The sequence below is a fragment of the Plecotus auritus genome, assembly GCF_963455305.1.
Source record: "Plecotus auritus genome assembly, chromosome: 2".
NCBI lineage: Eukaryota > Metazoa > Chordata > Mammalia > Chiroptera > Vespertilionidae > Plecotus > Plecotus auritus.
In genome coordinates, this window is record NC_137771.1 from 45,061,708 (window position 1) to 45,080,870 (window position 19,163).

General features: G+C 40.9%; 1 protein-coding gene across 1 annotated transcript in view; it reads left to right on the plus strand.

The window, feature by feature from the left end:
* PATJ (PATJ crumbs cell polarity complex component) overlaps positions 1 to 19,163 on the plus strand; it is a 342,671-nt gene that overhangs the window by 301,070 nt on the left and 22,438 nt on the right. The window contains exons 38-43 of the mRNA XM_080656343.1: positions 1,756 to 1,903; positions 3,061 to 3,147; positions 7,105 to 7,219; positions 8,662 to 8,699; positions 14,587 to 14,709; positions 15,453 to 15,557. Of these exons, the coding sequence (XP_080512469.1) occupies positions 1,756 to 1,903; positions 3,061 to 3,147; positions 7,105 to 7,219; positions 8,662 to 8,699; positions 14,587 to 14,709; positions 15,453 to 15,557 (616 nt within the window). The remainder of the gene's footprint in view (positions 1 to 1,755; positions 1,904 to 3,060; positions 3,148 to 7,104; positions 7,220 to 8,661; positions 8,700 to 14,586; positions 14,710 to 15,452; positions 15,558 to 19,163) is intronic.

The window sequence follows — 19,163 nt, forward strand, 5'->3', positions numbered from 1 at the left end:
TCATACTATGTTACTAAAACTAGTTGAGGGGTTACTAAAACTAGCTGAGCAGACATACTTGAGGGACACAAATTCTTCATGACAATAGTTTTCTGTTAAGAAAGATGTCCCCAATAGCTTGCACCAAAAGTATAGTATATATAATGTCACATGCCCTCATAGACCTTTGATGACTCGCCTAGTGCTTTTTTCCAACAGGCCAAGCTACTATTAAAACAAAAATATTAACTACTATTTTTGGGAACTGATTTTGTGCCAGGTACTGTGCTGTAATAAGCTCATTTTTTACTTCAGAACCATAAGACTATCGCTCTAAAAATGCATTACAAAACAAACAAAAAAAGCTGAGATTTGAATATCTAAACAAAATCAATGCACTTGTGGGTGCAGAACAACTAGAATCCATGTTGAAGTTTGCTTTCTTGTTATGACATGTACATGGACTTGGAAAATTCCACTAAGAGTAATGGTTTTTACGTTATTGTCTCATAGCAAATTAATGAAATAATCGTCATACAACAGCAGTATTTCAGATTGAATTTTTAAAGGAACACTTACATTCCTTAGCACAAAAAGTTTTATTGTAAAGGCTCAGATATATAAGCTCTCAAAATTCATAATTCTTTGACTAGCAATTTCACAACTAGGAATTTATCCTAAATATATGCTTGTAGTTATGTTATTTGTTGCACCTTGTTTGCAATAGCTAAAGAATGGTAATGACCTATGTATACATCCATAGTTTACTGATAAGTGAAATTAAGGAACATTCATAGAATAATATGCAGCCATAAAATCCAATGAGGAAACACAAAGTGCCAATAAAGATCAATTGCCAATGTGTATTCAGTAAAAAAAGCAAATTTAAAGAAAAGAAAACTGGAGGTAAAAAAGAATGTATGTGCATGTATATCCATTCACACACACATCTACTACACCCACATGCACTTGCTTATGTGTACACAGCAGGTGTCCGGGAGATACCCAAGAAATGGTAGCATTGGTTCCCTATAAGAAGGGAACTTGGGGACTAGGGAATAGAGGTGAGAGGGAAACTTTTTAAGGTCAGCCCTTTTTAACTTCTTGAATTTTGAGACATCTATTTATTTATTCATCAAATAAATATAAATAAAATCTTGAAATATATTGTCTAGAAAGGGGTATATGAGAGTCTAGAAATAGATTGGATGCTAATAATTGAACTGATCTCTCTAAGGAAATAACATTTTAAGAATACTTAACTCGCCGAAACCGGTTTGGCTCAGTGGATAGAGCGTCGGCCTGTGGACTGAAGGGTCCCGGGTTCGATTCCGGTCAAGGGCATGTACCTTGGTTGCAGGCACATCCCCAGTAGGGGGCGTGCAGGAGGCAGCTAATCGATGTTTCTCTCTCATCGATGTTTCTAGCTCTCTGTCCCTCTCCCTTCCTCTCTGTAAAATATCAATAAAATATAAAAAAAAAAGAATACTTAATCTACTTTTTTAAGTTAATTTCCATTTCATTTCACTAAAATTATCCTCTTGCAGAAATTATGCCCTTGGACCAATAAAAGTGAACATTACAATAGGCAGCACAAATAGACATAATCTGTTTAAAGGGTGAGCACTCTGAGGTTTATCACTGGATAAGATGGCTTTGTAGGGCCCTTCTTCCAAGCTTTAGGACTTAGTGAATCAATATAGAATGTTAGTAATCTCAGATTTAATAAAGGAATATTCAGTTGTGCAAATACCCACTGCTTTATGGTATTCACAGAAATGGAAATGGAGTGTTTATCTCTGACATCGTGAAAGGTGGAGCCGCAGACCTTGATGGGAGATTGATTCAGGGAGATCAGATCTTATCTGTGAATGGGGAAGACATGAGAAATGCCTCACAGGAGACAGTGGCCACCATCCTCAAGGTGAGTCCCTGGGCTGCTTCCTGCCTAGCTCACAACGGAAGTCCAGTGGAAGCTGGACTAATCTAGCGTGGTTATCAAATGAGTTGAATGTTTTGGTGACTCTCCTTTTTACTAGAAGTGTAATCTCTGATTATTTTAACCAACCAGGAATACCTTTAAAAGAAAACTAATGAGAAAGGAAGGAAGGAAGGCAGGTAGGGAGGGAGGGAGGGGAGGGGAGGGAAGGGGAGGGCGGGCAAGCAAGGTATTATACTGACTAGCAGAATTGAAGAGAACCCTATGTTGGTATTTTTAAGCTATATTTTCATAATTGTGAGAATTCCAAGTATCCACAATTGTCCTCTAAATGCATTTGATAGATGGGCTCTCCTGGAGTGAGAAAATTCCTCCTCCTCCCTCTAAGGCTATGTCAGGGAACAGACGGTATTTACCGTGAATTCATCAAACCCAGCTTTCCTCACTTGAGGAATGTTAAAGATTATCTAGACCAATTTTCTCCATTTCACAAGTGAAGTTTGAAAAGTAGAACGGCATGGCCAAGATCACAGTGCTGCACTTCAGTGGTTTTGCTACCACCCACGCTGTCTCTCCCTTCACTTCCAAGTATCTCTGCCACAGGGACCCTCTTCCTTTAGAAGAAACTGGTTAATGAGAAATCTTATAACTTTCCATTCAACTATAACTAGGTGCATGCTATTCTGTTTCACAAATAGCCATGGAAGCTTTTGCAAAGACAAATGAATTTTGTTTATTTTTAAATCCTGGTTTCCTGATACAGTCCACTGTCCATTATCACTCAAGAGGATTTGTATTTGTGGATTACTTCCACCTTTGTTTTCTCTGTCTTCCTTTTCACCCCTTTTGCTTAGCTATTTCATTGCTCACAGACCCTTTTATTACAAGAGAAGAAAGGTGAATTGAAATGTAACCCTTTAACACATTTAAAGAAGTCATGAAATCCTGAGAGGAATACTATTGAGTTGATAAACTTTTGTTATTTGGTGTGATTCTTTTGATTACTGAATTTCCTTTTTTCCTCTGGCCTTCATCACTCATTAACAAGTCTTGGCTGCAGAGATGAGTGGAGGCTCTGCTGTGATAATTTAGGACGTAAATGCTACTGTTTTTCACTTCTGTCCTTTTCTTGTGTTCCCAAGTGTGCGCAGGGGCTGGTGCAGCTGGAGATTGGAAGACTCCGAGCTGGTTCCTGGGCCGCCTCGAGGAAGACATCACAGAACAGCCAGGTGGTTGATGGCTTCCCATCAGACTGGTGCACTCACCTGTCCCCTTTGAGAGAAGGTTTCCCATTTCATAAGTGGGGAAGTACTGTGTCATATGCAGTATTATAATAATATGTAATACACAGCATATTCACAATACCAAGTTCAGTGCATTTTTATGTGCTTGAAGTAAAAAATGAAAGGTGGGATGGAAATTCTTTAATCCCCAGATTTTTCTTTCTATTATTGCCTGCAAATGTTTTCTTAGAACTACTTTTCTCCCCCACTATTAGTTCTGTATTGCCTATGCATGCATGTAACACAGCTGTGTTTATTTAAAAAAAAAAAAAAAGAAGAAGCAACATCTGGTGGCAATTTGACCCTCATTAGCACAACATTGTTCTATTCATTCAATTAAATATTGCTATAAAGTTAACTTGTGAATAGCCACTCACACATGCTGAGGGAAATTAATGGCATATTCCTAGGAGAGTGAAATGTGAGGGTTTCTCCTGTGGGAAGCAGGCCTTAATGGGTGACATTTTGTGGGTTAGCAAACAACTTATGTTTATTGGCAAGACTGATGTAAGTGCCACTTTTTTTAAAAAACAAAGTATATTTCACTGTGGTTGTTTTTCTCATTGTAATGGCTGAAAAAAATTAAGATGGCAGACTATTTTTTAGTCCCTTTGGTATATAATAAAACTGTAAAAACTTACATGTTACCCCCAAGTCCCTTTTGTGGATTATACACTGAATGGCCAGATTATTATGATCTCTGAGCGCAGTGTGTGTGTGTGTGTGTGTGTGTGTGTGTGTGTGTGTGTGTGTGTATTAGAGGCCTGGTGCATGAATTCGTGCATGGTTGGGGTCTGGCCAGCCTGGCCAGGGGGAGGGGACAATTTGCATATTAGCCTTTTATTATATAGGATATACACTGAGTGGCCAGATTATTATGTGTTCAGAGATCATAATAATCTGGCCACTCAGTGTAGATGGGCCCTTGTTTTGAGGTTAAAAGCATGACTTTTGGTCCCCTCCCTGGTTGCTTTAGACTTAAAGCCTGTCCAAGACCTTTGTTCAGAAGACTTGTGATTAGCACACAGGTGCTTCCGGAATGCTGTTAGCTGTCTCCTTTGCCTCACTGGTGTTAGAAAATGGGTGAAGAAAAATACTATTGTTCAGATAGAATCACAGACTAGCTGGCTTGTCTAAAAGAATCCTCAAAGCAGTCAAACCCAATAACATCGTGTTAAGTTTAGAACTTTTTTCTTTATTTCTGGCCTAGATATTGGGCAGCAAATATCATGTGTCCTAACAGACACAGTGCTGCAGTGGGATTCCAGGAGTGAATGGCTGGTGATGGTTCTGGCCTGACTTGTATCAACAGTGGGAACTTGAGATGCAAAAAATAGTTGTCTCAGCTCTTCCTTAATAAAAGATTCGTTTGTTGAGTGACTTCATTAAAGGCTCATTATACAAGGGTTTAGAATGCAGAATGAACAATACCGGAGATGAAATGTTTCTTTCTGAGAGCTACAAAGAGGGTCCCTCGGGTCTCACTCCGAAAGGAGTTTCTTAGGCGGGAAAGAGGGAGAAGGTATCCCAGACAGAGGGAATAGCATATGAAAAGGCACAAAGGGTACAAGGAATTCCAGAGTTTTAAGAAAAGTTTGGACTCACAGGTGAGGTGGTAGGTAGAACTGGATTTCTGTCCATGAGGAATGTGTATGAGTGTCTTAGTGATTGATAAAGTTCACACTCAGGTTAAATACAGAACAAGCAAATTTAGAAGCTCTATCATTAAATGACAACCACCATTACCATTTATCTGGTATATAAATGTGAGCTGTCATATTTTGGAAACCTGGAACAAAGTATCAAATACTTCTATCTAACCTTCTTGCACCAAGTTTTTTAAAAAATGTCTTTTCGAACCTGGACATGTGGCTCAGTTGGTTGGAACATCATCCCATATACCTGCAAAGGACTGCAGTTTCGATTCCCACTCAGAGCACATACCTAGGTTGCAGGTTCAATCCCTGCTTGGGGTGCATATGGGAGGCAACCAATTGATGTTTCTCTCTCCCTCTCTCTCTCTAAAAATCAGTAAAAACATATCCTCAGGTGAGGGTTAAAAAATAAGATGAAATAAAATAAACTATCTTTTCCCACTAACCAGAAAAGAGTATCTACTCTGCAGAAGAAAGTGTGTAATGGAAAAGAGAAATCTTTTCCTCAGATACCCGAGGGAACACTGCCAGGAAAAGTCCATATTTATAAAGGCCTTAAGAAGCACATTTTTTAGGCAAAAGTTATATGTTGTACTTACTCAATTCTAAGTATTATCTGTTACCATTGATTTAAATCATATCTTTTCAGGAAAATATAAAAATACTCCTTTATATATACTAGTATTCATTGTGAAGTGTGCTAATGTCTATAATTTATTTTGAAATGAACTTTTTTAAAAAAGACAAATTGAGTGATGAATAGGTGAATGGATATGGGAAAAGGACAATATATCAAAACTAGAGGCCCGGTGCATGAAAATTCATGCACTTGAGGGTCCCTCAGCCCGGCCTGCACCCTCTGGCAGCTCGGGAACGCTCAGGGAACGGGCCTAAGCCATTAGTCAGACATCCTTAGTGCTGCTGCAGAAGCAGGAGAGGCTCCCGCCACCACCGCTGTGCTGGCCAGCCTTGAGCCAGCTTCTGGCTGAGCAGTGCTCTCCCTGTGGAAGTGCACTGACCACCAGGGAGCAGCCAGGTCATTCTGCCATTAGGGTCAATTTGCATATTACCCTTTTTTTTAAATATATTTTATTGATTTTTTACAGAGAGGAAGGGAGAGGGATAGAGAGTTAGAAACATCAATGAGAGAGAAACATCGATCAGCTGCCTCTTGCATACCCCCTACCGGGGATGTGCCCGCAACCAAGGTACATGCCCTTGACCGGAATTGAACTGGGGACCCTTCAGTCCGCAGGCCGACCCTCTTTACACTGAGCCAAACCAGTTAGGGCAACATGTTACCCTTTTATTATATAGGATATTAATTGTGGAATCTAGGTTTATGTATGGATGTCTACTTTTAACTTTTCTTAGATTTGAAGTTTTTCATATTTAAAGAGTGTTAAAACATTAAACAACTTGCATCATAGAACTAAGAAGTGGTTTAAATTATAATCCATCAGGTGATTTAAAATTTTGGTTTGATTTAAAATTTTGAGGCCATTGGGCACAACCTTGATAATTTGAGGGCAAAATTATTTACTTGTTATTGGGTTTTTCATTGAAAAGGTCCTTCACTGTGTATATAATTTTCATTGAATAGCCACTAGCCATACATGACTATACATTGTAGAACTCAAATATTTAGTTAGATGGCTATGAGGGCAGTAGTGGAGATATAGCAGATTGAGCCGAATTATCCCTGACCCTAGGAAATCTTTGAGAAAAACAAATTTAACATATTACTTAAAACAACATATTCCTAGGAAGATATTTGCTGCTTTCTCCTACAGTTAAGAATTCCATTTGGTCAAATTTCTATTATTCAAGATTTTATTATGCTTGTTTTAGCAAAAGAGATCGTGTCCTTTGGATGATAAGGGAATCAATGTTGACTCCAGCCCCAACTAACACATAGTGCTATTAACTGATCATATATAAACACTGCATCACAGCTTAGGAAAATGTTTTTTATTTTATGTTGAAGAAGAAAAGCTTAAATTATATTTTCTTCCTCGATGATTGAAACCATATATGAAAGCACTTATAATGGAGAAAATGTTAGATGGAGTTGTTCTAAGGTGGTAAAAGAGCGAGTATGGGTAATTTTTGATTTCTTTTTTAGTCTCTAGAATTTTCAGTTACATGATTATGGTTACTTCAGTAATTGAAACACTAATTAATAAGGTTGAAGTGTTGAGGCCAAGTGCATGTTCCAGCACAGCTGACCTCTGGGTTTCCTTCGCAGGGGAGTCAGCACAGCACACACAGCAGCTTCCACCCTGCCCTGGCTCCTGTCATCTCCAGCCTGCAAAGCCTGGTCGGCACAAAGAAGGCTTCCGATCCTTCCCCCAGAAATTCAGGTATTCCGTGGACACGCCTCCAGCAAAACATTCTGTTACCCAATTTTTTTTTATTTTTTTTAAAATATATTTTATTGATATTTCACAGACAGGAAGGGAGAGGGATAGAGAGCTAGAAACATCGATGAGAGAGAAACATCGATCAGCTGCCTCCTGCACACCCCCCACTAGGGATGTGCCCGCAACCAAGGCACATGCCCTTGACCGGAATCGAACCTGGGACCCCTCAGTCCGCAGGCTGACGCTCTATCCACTGAGCCAAACCGGTTTCGGCTACCCAATTTTTTTTTTAATATTAAATTAAAAAAAAATTTTTTTTCCACCTTTAACTAAAATACTTTTAAATCTTTGTACTTGGCCACATAAGCCTCAAGCTTTCGGAAAGGCCTATTCTAAAAGAAGTAAAGCCTTAGAGACTCATTTCTGGACTATGCCTTGAACTTTACACCAATCATATGAAAAGTGGGAAAGCAGAAACCTAAAGTGTTTCCTAAAGTAAAATCATTTACAAAGAGAAAAAATTTGTAAAGCTTTTATTTTAATTTTTTTTTATTGATTTTAGAGAGAGAAACATTGATGATGAGAAACATTGATTGGTTGCTTCCTGCACGTCCCCTACTGGGGATCAAGCCCACAACCAGGGCATGTGCCCTAACCAGGAATCGAACCAGAGACCTCTTGGTTCATGGTTAGACGCTCAACCACTGAGCCACTCCAGCCGGGCTACAAAAGAGAATTTTTTTTAAAAGTATTAGTCACTCAAGAAAGGTCAGAGGTACATATGCCAGTGAGGTGGGACAGGGCAAGGATCTTCTTAATCCTTACCTTGGATAGATGGTTCCTTTAAGTCAGAAAAACATACAGTAAAACACAAATGGTTCATCTTCTAAGCCATTTAATCACTATATTTCAGGCAGCTACTGCTACAGTCCATCAGCTTCTGTCAGACCAAATGATTATAGCCACATAATAGAAGACAGCCCCTGGTCGATGGCTGCTGGTTTGGATTTTGAGAAAGGGTATAAAGCCTGCTTGTTTCAGTATTCTCTCTTGAAAGGCCTAGAAAATGACACATTTTCAGGAGATAATTTTGTATCCTACATATATTATCTCTTAATGGTAAAAGTTAATTGTGCCCTATCTGGTCTGACTCAGTGGATAGAGCATCGGCCTGAGGACTAAAGGGCCCGTGTTCAATTCCGGTGAAGGGCATGTACCTTGGTTGCAGGCTCCTCCCCAACCCGAGGCCCTGGTTGGGGCTTGTGCAGGAGGCAACCAACCAATGTGTTTCTCTCACATTGATGTTTCTCTCTGTCTTTCCCTCTCTCTTCCACTCTCCCTAAAAATCAATGGGAAAATATCCTCAGGTGAGCATTAACAAAAAAATAAAATTAAAAATAAAGTTTTAAAAAAAGTTAATTTTGTTGTTTCTTTATTGATAGGCACAGATATGGGACCAAGGACCGTTGAGATAATCAGGGTAAGTCTGTAATTTTGCTGTTTTCCTGGTTTGTGTTGGATTTGCATAAAATGTACATTTTCCCCTTAATTCAATTGGTTGGATTATTAGTGTGCTCCTTTAAGTTGCTGAATAAATATGTGGTCTGTGTAACAAACAGACTTAGGAAAATATGGTAAACACATAGCTGACAACTGAATTTTTTGGTACATCACATCCACTACATTTTGTGCATGTACTTAAAAGTTTCGCAAAACAAAAAATGGCATCATTTTTGGTAGCTTTTTTTAACTTTAAACCAAGACCTTTTAGCCATGCAATAAGTATTTTTTTGACAGCATTGGCAGTGATTTTCAACAAGTATATCTCAAGACTTTTTAAAACATGCAATACCTGACTATTTAGTTGAGGCACTGATTTCTTTTCCCTTAGGTTGTCAAAGAAAAAAAAATGGCAACAGCCAACACAATGGTCATCCAGTATAATTGAATCAAAATTATATTTACCCTGGCCCATGTGGCTCAGTTGGTTGGGCTCCGTCCCGTGCACAAAGCGGTTGCCAGTTCAATTCCCCATCAGAGCACATGCCTGGGTTGCAGGCTCAGTCCCTAAAAGGGGGTGTGCAGGAGGCAGCCAAAAGAAGTTTTGCTCCCACATCGATGTTTCTCTCTCTCTCTCTCCATTCCTCTCTCTAAAAAGCAATAAAAAATATTTTTTAAAAATTTATGCCTATTTTAATAAAAAATAAAATAAATAAAAAGAAAAATAATTTACACCTATGTTTTTTCAGATTGGCAAAATATATTTTGGTTTGCCGCAGAATTTTAGTAATTTATGTGTGCCATGAGATGAAAAGGGTTGAAAATTGCTGGCATATAGCATGATTTTTATTGGTTACATAATATTCCATCATATGAATATGCTATAGCTTCCTCTTATAAAACAATTGGCATATTCCTTAATTTTTGTTATCTTTTATAGCAAAATATCTTTGTATTTACTTTTTGCCCATATCATGGGTAATTTGCTCAGGATTAACTACTAGAAATGAAATTGTTGAGTCCAAAGCCACAATTGCTATTAAAGACTTTTCTACATATTGCTAAATTGCCCTCCTGAGAAGATTGCATAAGATGCATTTCAGTTCATACATTTGTCAGATCCTGAATTTCAAATTCCTGCATGATATCCAGAATATTGGAAAGTGGACTTCTATTTTGATCACTTTGACCATTAAATTTGGGGTTCAAAAAGTAGTAAAAAAAATGTATGACCTTGTTGTAATCATCAAAACTGTAATAAAGTGATATCCAACATAGCTTAGTTCTCTGGAGTCAGTCATAGCTGTGTTTGAAGGCAGTCTGCTATGTATTACCTCTGTTATCTTTGGCAAGTGATTTAACCTCAGTTTTCTCATCTGTAGAATGGGGTGATAACACTGTTTACCAGGTAAACATTGTTGTGTGGATTAAATGAAGTAATGCATATAGTAGTACTTAGTACATCATCTGATGTCCAGGAAGTGGCATCCATTATTATTTGCTACATCTTTGTCTATATCTGCCTTATTTGTTCCCAGTATCTTTCCGCCAGAGTGGCAACTCATATGTTCCTGTGATGGGGGAGTCAAATGTACCAACATGTGCATAATTATGGATAAATTAAGGAAACATCATGATGGATTTGAACAAAACCAAATTAATGCATAAATTTCTCCTTATGCCAAGATTTATAAAACGTCATTTTACGTCTTTCTAGTTATTTCAGCTATTTGTTTTCACAAGCTTTTATTAAAAGGCCTGCTCCTACCAATCGTATTCTCCCACACACAGTCCAAGAAGAAACTTCATAAAGAAAGTCATCTTGCCGTTTTGCACGCAGGGCTTTACTACTGATGCATTCAGAAAATATCAGCTAGGCACAAATACTCTGGAAAACAAGATATGGGCTGCCTGTTACTGGAGAGGCCAGCATTGCTATTTTTCTGTCTTATAGGTGTGACATGGCAGCACTAGTAATATCTATAATAATAAAAATATAATATGCTAATTAGACTGGACAGCCGAATGACCTTCCAGACAAAGCCGTGGGGTGGGGGCGGGGGAGGCCAAGGAAGGGTGATCAGGCAGGCAGGCAGGCAAGTGGTTAGGGGCAATCAGGCAGGCAGGCAGGCGAGCTGTTAGGAGCCAGTGGTCCCAGATTGCGAGAGGGTGCAGGCTGGGCTGAGGGAATCCCTCCCCCCTCCCATGCATGAATTTCATGCACCAGGCCTCTAGTTAATAATAAAGAATAATTCCTCACACTTATGTGACATGAGGTTGTAAGGTTCTTTATATGGTTTTTGTTGTCATTTTGTTCTTTTCCCTTTTTCCAAATTTACTGAGGTCAAATCAAAGCACCCTAAGCTGTGTATGTTTTCAGATGATCAAAGAAAACTATAGAAGCTTTGCGACCATACGGATCCTTTACCACAACCTTTCTGCCATAGTTGTCATATGCTTACATTTACATAATCTGAGAACCCCACCAAATAATGTGATAATTTTTGCTTTCAACTTTTCTACATATTTTAATGATCTCAAGAAAAAATATTGCCCTGGCCAGGTAGCTCAGTTGATTAGAGGGTCGTCTGGACATGCCAAGGTTATGGATGCAATCTTTGGTCAGGGCACATAACCAATGAATGCATAAATAACTAGAACAACAAATCAGTGTTTTTCTCTCTCCCTTTCCCTTCCTCTCTCTCAAAAATCAATTTTAAAAAACTTTTACAAAATAACTAAATAAAACCAAAATTGAAAAAGAAAAAAAAAGCCCTGGCCAGTGGCTCAGTTAGAGTGCCATCCCAATACACCAAGGTTTTGGGTTCCATCCCCGGTCAGGGCACATATGAGTCAACCAATGAACACATAAATAAGTAGAACAACAGGTTGATGTTTCTCTCTCTTTCTGTCCCCCCTCCCTTCCTCTCTCTCTCTAAAATCAATCAATATTTTTTTTTTTAAACTAGAGGCCTGGTGCACAAAATTCATGCACAGGGTGGGGGGTGTCCCTTAGCCCAGCCTGTACCCTCTCCAATCTGGGACCCCTCGAGGGATGTCCGACTGCCTGTTTAGGCCCGATTCTACTCGGATTGGGCCTAAACGGGCAGTCGGACATCCCTCTCACAAACCAGGACTGCTGGCTCCCAACTGCTCGCCTGCCTGCCTTCCTGATTGCCCCTAACCGCTTCTGCCTGCCAGCCTGATCACCCCCTAACCATTCCCCTGCCAGCCTGATTGCCCCTAACTGCCCTCCCCTACAGGCCTGGTCACACCTAACTGCCCTCCCCTGCAGGCCTGGTCCCCCCAACTGCTCTCCCCTGCAGGCCTGGGTCCCCCCCCCCCCAACTGCCCTTCCCTGCAGGCCTGGTCGCCCCCAACTTCCCTCCTCTGCCAGCCTGGTCACCCCTAACTGCCCTCCCCTGCAGGCTTGATCACCCCCAACTGCCCTCCCTTGCAGGCCTGGTCCCTCCAACTGCCCTCCCCTGCTGGCCATCTGTTGTGGCCATCTTGTGTCCACATGGGGACAGCCATCTTGTGTTTTGGAGTGACAGTCAATTTGCATATTACTCTTTTATTAGATAGGATAGAGGCCTGGTGCATGGGTGGGGGCCAGCTGGTTTGCCCTGAAGGGTGTCCCAGATCAGAGTGGGGGTTCCCTTGGGGTGTGGGGTGGCCTGGGCGAGGGGCCTGTGGTGGTTTGCAGGTTGGCCACGCCCCCCGGCGACCCAAGTGGAGGCCCTGGTATCTGGGATTTATTTATTTTCTATAATTGAAACTTTGTAGCCTTGAGCGGAGGCCAGGGCCAACCAGGAAGCTTGGCTTCCTCCATCGCCGGGGAAACCCAAGCCTCCTGCTCGCTCCATGGCTGCAACCATCTTGGTTGGGTTAATTTGCATAGTCGCTCCTGATTGGCTTGTGGGCGTGGCTTGTGGGTATAGTGGAGGTACAGTCAATTTGCATGTTTCTCTTTTATTAGTGTAGATTGGTCACATTTTCCTGTTTTTTGGCATGTCAAGTAATATAGGATTTTACCCTGGACCCCATGGATGTTATGCTGTGTGGACAGGATGCAGTCACCCGGTTAGGTTAAGTTCCATCTCCCCTTTTTTGAGTGGTGGTTCCGTTCTGTAGTTTGGGTCTATTTCACATCTGAGCCTGAGAATTCCACGGGTTCACTCAGAGTTAGAGGATCCCTCCTCTGTCTCCCTTTACTCAAGTTTTCTTCTTTTATTCTCCTACCACCAGGGGCCCCTTTTCCTGGTTCCTCTGACCAGAAAGGTGGGAATTTCTCTCTGAACATTAGCCATGTGTACCATTTCTACAGCTCCTTACCTGGGTCTTGCCCTCAGTACAGCGCCACCAGGAAATCATTTGAGACCAGGGACCTTCATCCCTGCTGTCATTTCTCCAAGTTTTGGTTTTCCACCACATTTTGAGTTTCTTTGCTTTTCAGAAGCCCCGGTAGTTGTGTTTTGTTATTTTGACATGTTCTCCATTTTACTCAGCAGGAGAGAGGTGCTATCATGTGTATGCCACCATGCTGAATCTGGAACTTGTCATTTTTTCCTTTAGTGATTTTTAAAATACTAACCCTATGATAGAAATATGGGGAAAGCCTGAACTGAAGCCAGGATCTCTTCAGCAGGGTCTGAGTAAACCATATTGCCTCACCTAATATCTTAGGGAGCATTTCCTGTCACATTTAATTCTCTCTCCAAACTCTGTTGTCATTATAGTAAGTGTCCTCTAACATCCTTTGTTTTAACGCAGTTGTGCGGCTCTTTTAGAGCCAAGTATGTTTGTTCACACCCCCAAGAGCATGATATGTGTGGCAGTTTAATTATAAACACCATATGAGAACATACTTGCCAAGTTGCATCAAAATTGGCCACTAAACTGAGCAGTAGCATAGGTTTTGTTTTTTTCACAACTACTATTGCCTTTTTTTTTTTAAATAAACCATTTATTTTAATCCTCATCTGAGGATATTTTTTCAATTGATCTTGAGAGAGAGAGAGAGATGGAACCCACAACCAAGATATGTGCCCTTGACCAGGAATTGAACCCGAGACCCTTCAGTTCAAGGGCCAATGCTCCAACCACTGGGCAAACTAGCTAAGGCTACTACTGCCTTTTTAAAAAATATATATGTGTTTTTTTATTTTTAGATAGAGAGGGAGAGAGAAATATTTATCGGCTGCTTCCTGCACATTCCTTACTGGAGATCGAGCCCAAAACCCAGGCATATTCCCTGGCTGGAAATCAAACTGGGGACCTATTGGTCCGTGGGACAATGCTCAATCACTGAGCAACACCGGCCAGCCTACTATTGCCTTTTTTTAATTAAAATTTTTATTTGTTGATTTTAGAGAGGAGCGGGAGAGAGCTTGAGAAGCATCCATTTGTTGTTCCACTAATTTATGCATTCATTGGTTGATTCTTGAATGTGCCCTGACCTGGCATCAAACCTGAACCAGAAACTTAGATTATCTGGACAACACTCTAACCAACTGACCTACCCAGCTAGGGCCCTTACTGTTGCCTTTTATTGAGCCTTTTTTTGTAGGCTAGGACTGCACTGTATCGTCTCATTTAATCCTCAAACCAACACTGTGAAGTAGGTGGTATTCTTCCCATTTTATGCCTAGAAATGGAAGCTCTAAGAGGTTAAGGAACTTACTGAAGACTCCCCAGCTACAGTGCTAGAGCTGAAACCTGGGTCTTTCTGACTCCAAAGGCCCTGCACTTAAGTCCTGTGCTACCCTGACCTCCTGCAGCACTGAGTGTTTTGTTCTGCAGCTCTCATGGGACAATCAGGCTGTGGCTCTTTATTAAATATGTGTTGTGTTTTTCTTCTTTTCTAGGAGCTCAGTGATGCCCTTGGAATCAGTATTGCTGGAGGAAAAGGAAGTCCCTTGGGAGATATCCCAATATTTATTGCCATGATTCAGGCCAGCGGTGTGGCTGCACGCACACAGAAGCTTAAAGTAAACAAGGGGGGAATGGTGAAGTGCTAACAGCATGTGGGGGGATGGGAGAGGAAGTGGCAGCCATGGGCACTTTGTTTAAAGTTGGAATTCCAACAGCCTGGAGAGACCCATGCTGAGGGCAGAATGCCTTAGAGAAAGTTTATACCTGAAATTCACTGGGTCCCTGGGCATATAAAAATGTTATTGTTTGTATCAAAGCTTCTCGATGAAAAAAGAAATTGCAGCTCATTTACAAAGCTTCCCACACCATTTTTTTAGCACCTAATTCCACCCAAAGTTCATTTTTACCTGCGAGTGATTTGACCGTAGAATCTTCCTTCAATCAAAAGAATCAACATTGTTATAATTTTTCCCCATTGCCCGTTAATTTTAACTTAGGTAGAAAAATAAAGCAGAAAATATTTGACTTCCTCATTAGAGTTTTATTGAACAGTTCATTTGTACAGCCCACTATTACTGGCGAATGGATGTATGAAATGCCACTATTACCAAAACACAAAAGTGGCCTGCCGTGCCTTTTAATAATCAAAGCTGACCCCCTTCTTGTTTCTCTGATTGGCCTGTGTCTGAGGAAAGCCATAAAAATTCCTCATGCTGCTGGAACATGCACACACCGGAGACAGACAGAACCTTCACAATGGCCACAAATGGGGAATATGACTTCCAACGAATTTTAAGCATTCTTCTCAAATTTAATTTTTCTTAATGATAGTGATTTTCTCCCACTTTTGTACTTCCAGGTTGGAGATCGGATTGTCAGCATCAATGGGCAACCTTTGGATGGGCTGTCTCACGCGGACGTGGTTAATCTGCTGAAGAACGCCTATGGGCGCATTATCCTGCAGGTACTGCGATCAAAGGAGCACGCAGCTGCTCCGGGCAGATAAGTGGCGTGCAAAAAAGATTGAGCGTCACCAGCAGTAAGCATCACTGCCCAGCAGGGTGCTTGCTGATGTGAATTATGGAGGTTGAAAGCAAGAAATTATTATTTTTATTCAGAAATTCTTTAATGCCACCCATACAGGCAGTGAGCATGATTATATGAAAGCATAACAAGGGGAGAAAAATTACTCTTTGCTTCACGTGCTAAATCAACGAGGCTTTTAGCTTCCAGCGTTCTTTTGTAAATCAGAGTTTGCAAGGAATAGGAAATGACTTCTTTTCTTCTGCCCCAGAACTGTTACTGAACTGCCCAAGTGCTATTTCTTCCACTCACGTTAAAAGAAGGGAGAAATACAATGCTCTTTTTCCAGTACCTAAAGTGATTGCCAACACTGTTAAATTCTCACTGCGTGGTAGTCATCAGCTAAGGCAGGCAAGTATTTATCAGCTGTGGTCCTCAAGAGTATTGTCCAGAGGCACAGGGACATATACCAGGGAGGGAAAATCAGGCGTACTGTTAATTACCTCTTCTTAGATTCTCAGCGCTTCAAATGTGTCTGAGGTTGATATGCAGTGAGTGAGAGGCAGCATAATGGCAGTGAGTTTCGTTAAAGTGTTTTCCCGAAATGTATGATCACAATCGCCATACTTCTGCAGAAGTAGTATTCAGTGGTTTATAGGTAAAAAGAATAAAACCCACCATGGTGTACCTGAGAGAGAAGGCTAGCCAGCCCCTCCGATCATTCTAGCCCTAACATAAGTTCGAATTGAAAAACCATTACTTCAGGGAGAACCAATCTGTGGTGCTTAACTCTCAATGATCCAAGTCCAAAGTGCCAAAATAGACATTGGAAAAAGTATATGGCTTTCAGCCTGTATGAAAAGAATCATAAAAATACCATCAGTTTCAAGGGAGTTCACATGATCAACGACCTATTCATTCAATGGTTTGGGTCCCCGAGTTCCTGTTGAGCACAAACCAAAACACTATGTGGACTGGCTATAGAGTCGGCTTCCCCTTTCCTCCGTGTCCCCACTCTCAGTGAAAACTTACATCGTCACCTCCCATTCCTCCCTCTGCCAGTTGTCAGCGCCTCCAAGCCCTTCCCTTTTTGTTCACTGTGCTCGCTTTCCCTTCAAGTTAGGCTGACCCCTAGAGGCCCCACAAGTGCAACTCTTCAACCTCAGAGCTGTGGACCGTTGGTTGGGTACTGAATTTTACTAGTAAGAGGAAGTTATTTCAGATAATAACTATGCCAAGACAAAAAAGTGTTCCCCTTAGCAAGATCTGCTAGTATTGCTATTTCCATACACTGATATATGTGCCCAGCTCCACCTTCTTCACAAGGAAATGGGGACAATGCGCAAGTGTAACATTCACTACAAAAAGCACCTTGCATGACAATGAACTCATGCTCGCCCATGAGGAATTAGCGCTCCATTCAGCCAAGTTGCCACTATGAACACACTTCTTGAAGGAGTTCCTTATTTTTCCTAGGTCTGTATTTTAAGAAGAAAATGATATTCTCTCACATGAATCACATGAGTTGGTGTTATTTTTGTTTTTAACATGTGTTATTAAAAGCTCAAGGGAATCCTTTGGGCTTTGACAGTGTAATGTGCACAGTTAGGAGTATGGAGCATATGTGCTGCCAAAGGCTTTAGACACAAAGCCCAGGAGACGCTCATGTTCTGCATCAGACACCTTTCCTTTGCCTAGAGTATTTGCTTTAATTAAAACAGAGTGCAAGGAGTAGTACCAGCAATCCAATGCTCACAGCTCACTTGTCACTAGGTAATTGTTTATACTATCAGATGAGCCAGCCTACTGACAGAACCATAGGGAAAGCCAGATAGTTGTGTCTGACGATGTGAAAAAGACTATTGCCAGTGTATCTGCGAAGCAGTCAGCAACTACTAATTGCACAGGGAAGATCAAGGTCTGGGTCAACAGACTGCAGCGCGGAGAAGGGGGAAAGAGGGGAAGAGTCAACCAGCACTTCTGGAAGCTTCTCCTCACAGTTTAAATTGCCATCTCCACGTATAATAAGGAGGTAGATATCCGTAACCTTCAAGTCTGATGGTTCCTTATTCCCAGTTATAGATTGGTCACTGGAGGTTGATTTGGCTATGATGGGTCATTGAAAATGTTTCCAATTATATTTGCTTCCGTAGTTTGGTAATTTGTCAGTTCAGCTCTTTTGTCTATAAAAGTACTATAGAATTGTTTTTTGATAAAACCAGGTAATTCAGGCTCTCTGCTAAAAGAAAAAAACTTTTTTTTTCACTCTTTATTTTTTTAGAACATAGAGGATAAAAGAGCATATGAGGGATTTTTATCACCAAAGAAAACTTTGAGGCTTGTTCTGGGTTCTGTAAGAGATTTTCCAAACACTTTAGAGCATCGGAAAATAGGTGGATTGAGGGAGCATTGACCAGTCTAGGAAATTCAGGAAGAGTGTGCTGGGAGAGAAGAGAACATTGCAGTTTGGGACCTCGAAGTGGAGAGATGTCCAGCAGGCACAAGAAACGTGTTGCCGGTGGGGTGGGAGGGCGGGGGCAGGGGGACCTCATGTGGGAAACAGACAGGGTAACCTAAGCCATCGGCAGCTTTTTTATGTCAACATCCACCCTGCCTGCCACATTAAACTTCATAGATGAAGTTTCACTGAATGGCCGCAGTTCACTGAATGGCTGCAGGTTTGATTCCTGGTCAGTGCACATGCCCAGGTTTCAGGTTCAGTCCCCAGTTGGGGTACATGCCAGAGACAGCCAACAGCCAATCGATGTTTCTCTCTCCCCCTCTCTCTCTCTCTCTCTCTCTCCCTTTCTCTAAATAAAAATCAATAAAATATTTTTTAAAAGATGATAAATTCCAAAAATGGCTTATCAGCATAACATTTAGCTTATATCTCTAGAATTAAGAAAAGTTTAGTGTCTCTCTAGGGAGTGAAAGCATTGAATTTTTTTTAAGGTTTTTTTTTATATATATTTTATTGATTTTTTACAGAGAGGAAGGGAGAGGGATAGAGAGTTAGAAACATCAATGAGAGAGAAACATCGATCAGCTGCCTCCTGCACATCCCCTAACTGGAGATGTGCCAGCAACCAAGGTACATGCCCTTGACTGGAATCGAACCTGGGACCCTTCAGTCCGCAGGCCGATGCTCTATCCACTGAGCCAAACCAGTCAGGGCTGAATTTTTTATTGTGTACTGTATTATTTAATTTTTTATCATGTACATGCAAAAAGAAATTGCCTGGGGAAATAAAATAGAAAAGGACCAGTAGTCAAAAATACAGTTCCTAGACACTAAGGGATAAAAGAATTTTAAGAATAGTACACTTACCAACAAGGCAAAAGTAAATAAAACTATAGAAAAGTCCCTACAACTGGCAGATAAATCACTGACAATCTTTAATACAATTGAGTTCTTTCTTTTAGAGTTGGTGGCAAGTCAGTAGAGAGCCAGGGAGTAATGGGGAGCAAAGGAGATAGAAGGAAAAAGTTGGGGTAATGTTATCACTGAAAAAATAATTTTTCAGGGGAGTTTGAATCAGATGGCTTC